This window comes from Nomascus leucogenys, chromosome 2 (genome assembly GCF_006542625.1).
Source record: "Nomascus leucogenys isolate Asia chromosome 2, Asia_NLE_v1, whole genome shotgun sequence".
Taxonomy (NCBI): Eukaryota; Metazoa; Chordata; class Mammalia; order Primates; family Hylobatidae; genus Nomascus; species Nomascus leucogenys.
This window is the reverse complement of record NC_044382.1, coordinates 78,136,235-78,147,876: the sequence shown is the minus strand read 5'-3', so window position 1 is coordinate 78,147,876 and position 11,642 is coordinate 78,136,235. Positions and strand designations below refer to the sequence as shown.

Here is an 11,642-nt window from a genome sequence, read left to right as displayed (position 1 = left end):
ATCACACAATGTCACCTCGGTGGTGGTCACAGGATTTGAACCACGGCAGGCCAGAGTCCTTTCTCTGAGCTCTAAGATGGCAAGGGGCAGTTATCCTAACTCCGGAGCACTGTGCCTGCCCCGTCTACCCTCTCTCTTCCTCCCCTCCCTCATTTTATTTTATCTGCAGCACTTCTCACTCTCTGAAATCTGTCCCCAGTCTGTGTGTCCCCAGTCTAAACTGAGGCCCAAGAAGGAGGGGCTTGTCTGTCTTCTCCGTGGCTGTTCTCCAGAGTCCAAAAGGGCACCTCCCATTTATTTATTCTCAATTCATGTTCGTAGAGCATTTAATCCTCCCACCTATTTGCAGTGGTGTTAAGCACAGTTCCAAAGGCTGAGGCTGGAACCTGAGTGGGTCTGACTTCTCTGTGCCTCCTCCCACCCACGCACTCCCCCACGTGCTACAAACCAAGAAGAGGCTGAGCCATTTCCGGAAGCCCATGCAGCCTCTGACTCTGGGGCTCCTGGACCCCACAGCTGGCCTTGAGCCCTTGCTTCCTCTCATCCCCTACGCAATCCCTCAGCAAATCCTGACACTCTCCCTTCAAAATATTTCCAGAATCCAACTAGCTTCTCCATCTCTACTGCTCCGCCCTGGCCCAAGCCATCCCCATCACATCCCTAGGCTATGGCGCCAGACAGACTCAAGCCCTGCACCTCCCTGCCCTCCTGTTTTTGTTTTGTTTTGTTTTGTTTTTTGACAGAGTCCCACTCTGTTGCCCAGACTGGAGTGCAGTGCAGTGGCACGATCTCAGCTGACTGCAACCTTCTCCCAGGTTCAAGCGATTCTCGTGCCTCAGCCTCCCGAGTAGCTGGGACTACAGGCACACACACCATGCCTGGCTAATTTTTTTGTATTTTTAGTAGAGACAAGGTTTCACCATGTTGGCCAGGCTGGTCTCAAATTCCTGGCCTCAAGTGACCCACCCATCTCAGCCTCCCAAAGTGCTGGGATTACAGGAGCCTCCTGTTCTTTACATAGCAGTCTGTTCAAACTCCAATCCACTCATCTCACGCCCTGCTGAAAACTCTCCCGTGGCTCCTAATGCACTCAGAGTAAAATGCAGAGCCCTTTCCACAGCCCACAGGGCTCACCCTCCCCAGGGCTCCCTCAGTGACCTCCTCCCCTGGCATTTGCTGGTTCTGATTGAGGGACAGTGTCCCTGTGGGTTCACACACACACACACACACACACACCTGCCATCATTCTCTACTCCCTGGCTCTGCTTTATTTGCCCCTAACATTGATTATCACACAACGCGTCCTACTTCCTTCTGTCTGTCTCCCTTCATGCATGGAAGTTCTCTGAGGGCAGGGCTGAAACACTGCCTAACACAGAGCAGGATCCGAAGCAATATTGGTGGAAGCCCAGACAGAACATTAGTTCAGGAAACATTTGTTGAATGAATGAGTGAAAACAAGCCAACTCTCCAGGTTAGGAGTTATTATGGTGTGTCATATGCAGAGAATCAATGCCTAACTTAGCAAAGGTTTCCCAGGAATAAATATTAGGGTTGGAGACCTGGGGCTGACAGCCAGTTTTCTGGGCTGGTGATGTTCTCCCTGGCGATATTCTTTTCCATCTTCATAATGTGAGAAAGCATTGTTTTCCCACCAGGGACTTTGATGTTAGGGTAGGTATTGAGGTACGAACACAGCTCCAGAACCCGCTGCAGAAACCATCAGGAGAAAGCTAAATCTGATGAAACACATCAGCAGTGTCTGGGAACATGATGTATTAGTCTGTGCAAAGCAGGTGTTGCTGTGGTAACAAACAAACCCCCAGTCTTGATGGCTTAGTCCAATAACAGTTTCCCGCTCACTGACGTCACCAATGCACTGGGCAGAGGGTAGCGGTTCTTCTCCACACAGTCCCTCAGAGACCCAGGCTCCAACCACAGTGGGGCTCTGCTGTGTCCAAAGCATGGCTTTCAAGGTCCCTACAGAAAGGGAAGAAAGAGAAGGACCATGCATGGGAGATAATTTATGGCCCAAGCCTAAAGCAGTGAACATCCCTTCTGCCCACATTCTATTAGCCCTACCTACATGGAGTTGGAAATGTACTTTTCCTACAAGCCCAGAAGAGAAATGAGATGATCTCATGAGCACATAGCACTGTCTGTGCCATGCCAAAGAAAGGTGGGACACTTGGTCTCCAGGAGCCACAGAGGATATGATTATAACCAGGTTTCCTGTGAGAGCCTTGCCTGGAACTCCGAGTCCGGCTCTATCTGCCGAGCTGCTGATCCGGTGGGTGCCAGTCTCCTGGGTGAAGAAATTGACATGCATGAGAGAAAGGGAACCTGGAGACAGAGGGTGGGATGTGTGTTTGGCTGAGAGGAGGGTTTCTGAGGGGCAAACAGCAAGGGACTGGGGGCAGGAAAGGCAGCCCAGAGCATGGTCCCAGAATGAGATGCCAGGTCCCACTGTAGAAAATGTCTTCTACCCACTTCTCCCTGGATCTTTCAGGGGTTTGGTACTCTAAGCTCAGAAGGATGCTGCTCCATGTGAGCCTTGAGGACCTGTGTCTCTGGAGGACGCTGGAAGCAGTGCCTTGGCAGAACAGCTCTGGTCTTATGCACAAGGGCAGCTAGGGCAGGGACCAGGTAACAGCACTGCCCTCAGGTGGCTGCACAGGTGAGGCAGGAATGAGAAGCCTAGAATGAAACCACAGAAGCTCCATGAAATGCCTTCCCCAAGACTACCAGAGTAACCCACAGAGACTTAAAAGGTAAACGCTGGGCCGGGCGTGGTGGCTCAAGCCTGTAATCCCTGCACTTTGGGAGGCCAAGGTAGGTGGATCACCTGAGGTCGGGAGTTTGAGATCAGCCTGACCAACGTGGAGAAACCCCATCTCTACTAAAAATACAAAATTAGCCGAGCATGGTAGTGCATGCCTGTAATCCCGTCTACTCCAGAGGGTGAGGCAGGAGAGTAGCTTGAACCCAGGAGGTGGAGGTTGCAGTGAGCTGAGATCATGCCACTGCACTCCAGCCTGGGCAACAAGAGCAAAACTCCATCTCAAAAAAAAAAAAAAAAAAAGGTAAACGCTAAGCTGAGCCATGGCTGTTTATGAGGCCTCACTGTACTCACTGCATCCACAGGCTACAGTCTTGGTGTCCAATGCACTAGATGGGAAGGGAACTCTGATTACTGCATGGCCTCTGCTATTTATTCTGAACAAGCCCAAGTGTTCACTGCAGTCCTCAGGCCTGTAACGTAATGTGCCCAGAGCAGGTGAGGCGGAAGACAAGAGGAGGAAAGATGTGTTCCAACAGGCTCATCATTAATCCCAGCACTGGGGCATCTGCCCTCTTTTGGTTTTGTTCAGGGACAGAGCCAGTCCTGAGTCCCAGCCTACCTGCCTGGTGCCCAACCTCCTGCCTCTCACCAGCCAGTCCCCTAAATGGCCAGACCTTGTCCCTGCTTCCCATAACAGTTGGCCCCCACCACACCCTTCACTCTGAACATCACCACTAAGCCACTGTGCCTGTCTCTTCCTTGCCGGTCCTCATGGGGAGAATAGGGCTGGGGATAGGAAGTTAGACAGCAAGGAGATGCCCCACTCACCCCTAAAGGATCACAATTTTCAGAGCAAAAGAGATGCTGTTGTGTACAGCAAAGGGATGCCGAGCTGCCCCAGGCAATGGGAAAGGAATTCATGACAACGATGACAGTGGTGATTAGCAATGACGGTGATGATGACTGTCAAGGGACTTAGCAGTGCTCTCTCTGAGCAGTGCCCTCCTTCTTCTCTCACCCTGCACCCCAAACAGGGCAGGCCAGCCCTCTCCAGACCTCTTAGGGTCAGGCTAAGCACCAGGACCACCCATCTCGCACTGAGGCAGGAGTTGTGCCTAGCCTAATCTTTATGCTTCTTGATCTTTTGGGGATTGTGGATACCCTTGGAAATTTTATGGATGCTATGACTCCCTGCCTAGGGGAAAGAAAGCATACATGTAGCTCATTGCAGATTTTGTGTACAATTTCAATGACTTCTCAAGGTTTTAAAAACCCACACATGAACTCTTTAGGGGTCAATGAATATATTAATTTATTCCATGACTCAATAAACATCTATTATGTCTACTAATAAGTGGCAGGCTGAGTGTTTTCATCTGCAGTTAACTTCTGCGTCAGGGTTGAACATCAGAATCATCTACAAAACAATCACCTGTGGCCAAGCTAGCACACTTTTCAATGCTGACTGCACATTGGAATTACCTGGAGAGCTTTTTAAAATTCTAATGCCAACGCCTCACCTTAGGCCAATTAACTCTCAACCTCTGAGGGTGGAACCCAGGCATCCCCAGGTGAATCCAGTATGTAGCCAAGGGCAAAAACCACTGTCTTAGAAAATCTTAGTCAGATGCAGCGGCTCCTACCTGTCATCCCCGCACTTTGGGAGGCCAAGGCAAGGAGGATTTCTTGAGGCCAGGAATCTGAGACCAGCCTGGGCAACATAGCAAGACTCCATTGCTACAAAAAAAAATTTTCAAGTGAAAAAAATAAAAAAGAAAATTCAAACATGTTTTTTAGAAGTTCCCTAGGTGGTGACGCACACCTCAGGGTCATTCATTTTTTCACTAAATCAATGTCTAGTGAGCATCCACAAGGTGTCAGGCAGTGTGTTGGGCCTTGAGCCACAGCAGAGAATAAGAAATCAGAATCTCTGCCCTCATTAAGTTTATATTCTGGCTGAGGAACTGGCAATAAATAACCAGTACATAATTCATTCATCTCACAAGGAACATCAATTAGGAAGTGGCATAAAGCATGACAGAGGGGGCCAGGTGCAGTGCCTCATGCCTGTAATCCCAGCACTTTAGGAGGCCGAAGCAGGCAGATGACCTGGGGTCAGGAGTTCAAGACCAGCCTGGCCAATATGGTGAAATTCCATCTCTACTAAAAATACAAAAATTATCTGTCTGAGGTGGCACATGCCCATAATCCCAGCTACTCAGGAGGCTGAGGCAGGAGAATTGCTTGAACCTGGGAGGTGGAGGTTGCAGTGAATGGAAATTATGCCATTGCACTCCAGCCTGGGCAACAGAGTGAGACTCTGACTCGAAAAAAAAGTGGCGGGGAGGAGCGGCGGACACAGTGGCTCACAGCTGTAATCCCAGCAGTTTGGGAGACTAAGGGGGGCAGATCACCCGAGGTCGGGAGTTTGAGACCAGCCTGACCAACATGGAGAAATCGTCTCTACTAAAAATACAAAATTAGCTGGGCATGGTGGCACATGCCTGTAATCCCAGCCACTCTGGAGGCTGAGGCAGGAGAATTGCTTGAACACAGGAGGCGGAGGTTCCAGTGAGCCGAGATCGTGCCACTGCACTCCAGCCTGGGTAACAAGAGTAGTGAAACTCTGTCTCAAAAAAAAAGGATGCCAGAGAGGAAAAGCACCCCGGGGGGTGAAAACAGCTAGTGCCAAGGCCCTGCAGCAGGTAAGAGCGTGAAATCATGAAACCATGCTCCAACAAGCTAAAGAAACCACTAACAGAAATTCTTGAATTTGCAGAAGGCAAATAAAAAAAGAAACAACTTGAAACTCCTTTCACTTATAACAAAACCGGCTGCAATCAGCTGGAACCAATATGGTGGACTGGAGTTAGTGCAAGACCAGCTTGCTGATGTCACAGCCTGAATTTCCACTGCACGTTTCACACTCACTCCCCCCAAATTTGCACATGGGACCCATGAGGAGGCATGAAGAGGTAACTGTGCATGCCCAAGGTCTTTGCAGACCTCACTTCTCCTTGCACCAATCACCTACTAATCTCAGAATCCACTCCCTAAACCTTTTCTAATAAAATCACTGCCTTAAAGCCAGCACAGAGAGAGAGATTTGAGCTGACTCCTGCCTCCTTCGGAGTCAACTTGCAATAAAAAGCTTTTCTCAGAAACCCAGTTTCATAGTGTTGGGGTCCAGTGCATCCAGCTATGAGTCCCTTTTGCAATAAGAGAGTGCTCAGCCTGGTCGGGCATCCGAGGTGAGAAAAGGGGCAGGGTGTGGTGTGTGATGAAGTTGGGAGAGCCAGACCAGGCCAGGGCCTTGACGATCTGGCCTGCTGTATTCCCTCCTGTCCTCAAAACCACTCAGCAGGCTGGGTGCGGTGGCTCACACCTATAATCCCAGCACTTTGGGAGGCCAAGGTGGGCAGATAGCTCGAGGTCAGGAGTTCAAGACCGGCCTGGGCAACATAGTGAAACCCCATATCTACTAAAAATACAAAAATTAGCCAGGCGTGGTGGCGGGTGCCTGTAATCCCAGCTACTTGTGAGGATGAGGCAGGAGAATCGCTTGAACCCAGGAGGCGGAGCTTGCAGTGAGCCCAGATTGCACTACTGTACTCCGGCCTGGATGACAGAGTGAGACTCCATCTCAAAAAACAAACAAATAAAAAATAAATAAAAATTAAAAAAATGAAACACTCAGCAAGTAGGCAGAGACTTGGGAGAGAAGAAACTCAGCTCATAGGGACTCGGCTGGGACACACGCCTGAGGCCCCTGACCTGATGTCTGGCCACAGACTCCTCAGAAAGGCTCCTAGGAGGGTGATACCCACCCCCTCCGGCCATGAGCCCCTTTCTGCCCCACTCCTACCCTCCAGGCCAGGCCACTGATGTCACTGGTGCCAGGACAGCATTGTTCTCCCTCCCACACCCGCCTTCACCTCACAAGCCCCATCACCATGGGAACTGAGCCAGCCACTCAGAACACAGAGTTTTCAAAGGGCAGCCTTTTATACAGAGTCACCTCTCCCCAGAGAGGTCACAGCCAACATTCAGAGGCTCACAGGGCCCCATCTCCCTGGATAAACCACTTCAGCTGCCCCCCATTTTTCTCAAGGGAGAAAAAGGGGAATCCTCTGTCCAGAATGAGCAGGAAGGAGAGCCAAGCCCACAGTCACCCAGCTTAGAGCTCCAGTCCCCTGCGTGGCCACACCATGCAGGAGCGGCTCAGGAGCCCCTGAAAGTGTCCAGCAGCAACCTCAGTGACACCCAGAGCAGCGAGAGTCATGTGTCCAGCGTGCAGCACCCCAGGCCGGAGGAGGGCAGCCATGCCAGCCTGAGCAGCGGGTACGCGGGGGACAAGGACGGCAGCGACATCAGCTTGGTGGGCAGCCACCGGAGAGTGCGGCTGAACAGAAGGCTCAACACCCAGGCGGCCAGTAACCAAACCAGCCAGCTGGGCTCCACAGACCCTCCCAACTCTCTAAAGAGTCGGCTGACCAGCCCCGCCCACAGCACCAAGCAGACTGGAGGGAGAGTGAGGCCAGCCTGCCAGGCAGCGGCAGCAGCAGCCCGTCCAGCGCCAGATTCATCAGCTTGGGCAGCAGTGCCCTCACCTACCAGGTGAGCAGTGGGCTGCTGACTTCCACAGCCAGCCTTCCCTCCACCCAGGCCAGCAGCCATCAGAGCGTCGGGCTGGACAGCAGTGCCCAAAACTGGCAGAGCAGCCACACCAGTGTGCAGGAGGACAAGACGTGCAGCAACGTGAAAACCAGTGAGCAGGTCACCAAGGGGGAGCAGGCTGCCCAGGTGTGCATGCCTTTGTGAGAATCCTCTCCAGCAGTCAGTCTCTCAGAAAAAAGCACACAGGCCCAGCAAACACAGGCTGCACCCAGAGTGGTTATTCCCAAAACAAGTAGGAAAGGTGTTTTCAAAAGCACACACTGACTGTGTCAACCATCAATGGGTAATCCCATCTGTAGCAACAAGCATCAGTGGGCAGGCCACATGTACCAGGAAGGATCTATGCTGAGCACCGCCTATCCTGAGAGCACAGTCAGTGAGGAGACTGTCTATACTGAGAACTACTGTTGCTAGGAAGAGCTGTAGTATCAAGATTCACCAATGCTGAGTCCACCTGTGTCAAAACAGCAAAGGGTAACGATATCAAGACTGTGAACTTCAGTGACGAGCCATCTATAACAAGATCCATCAATGGCAAAACCATCTGTAGTCAGCACCATCCTGGTGGGACCCCCTGTACCAAAACTCATCAATGGCGACAGCTGTTCTCAATGGCAAACACTGACGATATTAAGAACTGTCACTAGTTAGAACCTTCCGTGATGAAACCATCCTAAATGATGAACGCCATCTGCAACCAACACCAACCATGATGAGCTCAGAAGAAACAAGCTGCAACCATGGTTGGGACTGTCCATATCAAGAACCATCTGCAATGAGCACCATGCGTGGGGAGCCACGTCCACAGGAAACTTGGTCCTGGCCAAGCTCTGCACCACACTCTGTCCACCATTGTCACTGCCTGCAGAAGCACTAGCAAGACAGCCACGGTGCACACGGAGCACCTTCATGACTCTCAGCTCCCCAAAGGAGCCCAGCCTAAGTGACTGTCACCAGAGAAAGACCATCAGGAGCGGCCAGGGATGCCACCAGCACACAGGGAGTAGGTCTAGTGAGAACATTAGAGGGCGGTGTAAATGGAGCCCCATCCCTGGGCACCTGTAATCCCAGCTACTTGGGAGGCACCATCCCAGAGAGCTCCAAGCTTCCTTTTTTTTTTTTTTTTTTTTCTTTGAGCACTGTTTCTGGTGCTCAGATCAGCCCAGAATCTTCTCAGGAGCCAAGGCTTCCTGATGCCTCATTCATGTCAAGAAAGGAGGCCAGGAGCCATCCTGTGTTCAGATGGCTGAGACAGTGACTACTATGGCAGGACAATGCCGTGAGAAGCGCTTCGTGGTGACAGAGTCCAACCCAGCCAGGAACGGCTGCAATGGGGAAGCTCTGGAGCATTTTGTGAGCACTGTCTCGGTGGATGGGAAAGCCAAAGTCTCTGCCCGTCTCCTACTGGGGACACTAAACCCCCTCCCTGGGTTGACCTCACAGACATTGAAGTGAGTCTGTCCACAAAGGAAAAGAGGCCAGAGACTGCCGTGAAGACATCCACTAGGTACCAGAAGGAAAGCTGAGGGGGCAACAAAGACAATAAAAGGTGTCTGGAGAGGTCATATGTGTGTGGGTCTGTGTGTTCGTTCCCGGCCAAGCTCACAGGAGGGGTGGGCCACAAACACACTAAAGAACCATGGAGAGAGTTGGGCGTGGCTACCAACTCTGCCACTGCTGCACTGGCCATCTGGGCAAAATATTTAAACTTTCAGAGCCTCAGTTTCCTCATCTGGAAATGGAGACAGTAACCCCTATTTCATACATAGGATGGTTATGTGGATTACATGAAAATGTATATCAAGTACCCAGCAAGGGATAGGTACTAATGTAATGTATTTCTTTCCCTTTTCTTTTTCTTTTTTTCTTTTTATTTTTTAACTTTTAAGTTCAGGGGCACATATACAGGATGTGCAGGTTTCTTACATAGGTGAATGTGTGTCATGGGGGTTTGTTATACAGATTATTTCATAACCTAGGCATTAAGTGTAGTATGCATTAGTTATTTTTCCTGATCCTCTCCCTCCTTCCACTCCCCACCCTCCGATAGACCCCAGTGTGTGTCGTTCCCCTCTATGTGTCCATGTGTTCTCACCATTTAGCTCCCACTTCTAAGTGAGAATATGCGGAATTTGGTTTTCTGTTCCTGCCTTAGTTTACTAAGGATAATGGCTTCCAGCTCCATCCATGTCCCTGCAAAGGGCATGATCTCATTCTTTTTTATGGCTGCATAATATTCCATGGTGTATCATTTTTCTTGCTTATGGGTAAAATGGGCACAATGGTTTCTGTCTTGCTTCACTCACAGGCACAGAAAGGCTAGTCACCGCTAATAATGGAGAAAAAGCGATTGACCAAAACAAAGAAAAAAGAGCCACTGCATCTGCTGGGAGGTAAGATGTTTTGGCAGAGAGTTGTGGTTTGAGGAAAGGGTTACTGGTTCTAGGTGTGAGGGTACCACATGTCTGGTGTGGCGAGTCTCTGCTTCTCAAATATAAGCACCCCTTTTGAGAACATTCTTCCCCACTTTCCTCCAGACAAAGTCACTCAGCAAGGCCTGAGCACCCATGACCCAGGGCAGTGGAGAAAGGCCTCCCACCTCCACCCAAGAGCCTTAGTCATGTGGGGTGGCTACAACAAAATATGATAAACTGGGTTGCTTACAAACAGAAATTCATTGTTCACAGTTCTGGAGGCTGGGAAGTCCAAGATCAAGGTGCTAGTGGATTTGGTGTCTGGTGAGGGCCCAGCTGTGCTCCTAGACTGCCATCTTTGCACCATGCCCTCGCATAGTGGAAGGGGTGAGGGAGCTCTCTGGGGCCTCTTTTGTGAGGGCACTAATCCCATTCACAGGGGCTCCACCCCCATGACCTGATCACCTCCTAAAGGCCCCAACTGTTCATACCATCACCTTGAGGGAATAGATTTCAACATAGGAATTTTATGGGGACACAAAAGTTCAGTCCCTAACACCAAGGGAACCCCTGTGTTCTGTAGGCAGCTCTGGGGGAAGCTTGGCCACCTCATCTCCCCCCAACATAGCCTTTCCTTTCCCTAAGAACCTGCCCTAGCTTCCCCATCTCAGAGGAGAAAGGAGAACACACAGAAGCGAAGTTATGGGCACAGCAGCGTTGGGCACCTGCACACTGGACCCCCTCAGCCTGGAGGCCACTGGCTTTTCAGACACAGCATGGCCGAAACTGAGTTGACCACCTTCCCCCAACTGCCTCTTTCGTGTCCCTTCTCAGCAGATGGCACTATCAGGCTGCATTTGTCCAAACCGGGACATCACGCCTGAGTCCTCCTCCCCCTGCCTCAGCCCAATGTCCCATCAATCCCTAAACACCTCTCCACCTCCACTGCTCACCCCCAGCCCACCTTAGCCTCCCCCTAGAACACTGGTTCTCAACCCCGGCTGTGCATCAGGGTCACCAGAGGTGGAGGGGAGCATTTACAAAGTACAAGTGCACAGCCTCCTCCCAGCAACTTGGCCTGTGCATTGGTCTTTAATAAAATTCCCCAGGTGATGAAAGTGTTCAGACCAGGACTGAGAGATGCCACTGACTTTGATCTCTTCCTCCTGGAATCCACTTTCAATCCCAGGGGTCAAAACCGAGTCCCCTGCAGGGACAGGAAGGTAATAGAGAATGAGGGAGGAAGTGGAGGTGGCAAATTGGGAAGCCCATGTCTTCTCTAAAGAGAGGCCAAAAATCCAGAATTCTGAGTAAAATCTCCTGGTTCTAAAATATTGGCCACAAATTCAAATTCTTTCAAAAAAATTGTAACACAAATAAAAACATTTCTAAAGGCAGGGTCAGACCCATGTGCCCAACGGCTTCTGCTTTTTTTTTTTTTTTTTTTTGAGACAAAGTCTCACTCTGTCGTTCTGGCTGGAGTGCAGTGGTGTGATCTAGGCTCACTGCAACCTCCACTTCCCAGGTTCAAGCAATTCTCCTGCCTCAGCCTCCCGAGTAGCTGGTAGCTGGGATTACAGGCACCCACCACCACACTCAGCTAATTTTTGTATTTTTAGTAGAGATGGGGTTTCACCATGTTGGCCAGGCTGGTCTCAAACTCCTGACCACAGGTGATCCACCCGCCTTGGCCTCCCAAAGTGTTGGGATTACAGGCCTGAGCCACCGTGCCCGGCATGGCTTCTGCTTCTAAACAGAGAACAGAGCCA

At 50.7% G+C, this 11,642-nt stretch overlaps 1 protein-coding gene across 1 annotated transcript; it reads left to right on the top strand.

Moving 5' to 3' along the window:
• The first annotated feature begins 6,666 nt into the window (after nucleotides 1-6,666).
• On the top strand, nucleotides 6,667-9,024 carry C2H16orf82 (chromosome 2 C16orf82 homolog). Its single transcript, XM_004093209.3, is given in 2 exon segments — nucleotides 6,667-6,832; nucleotides 6,835-9,024. Coding segments are annotated over 2 exon segments (735 nt in total). The 3' UTR covers nucleotides 7,404-9,024.
• Nucleotides 9,025-11,642: the final 2,618 nt, after the last annotated feature.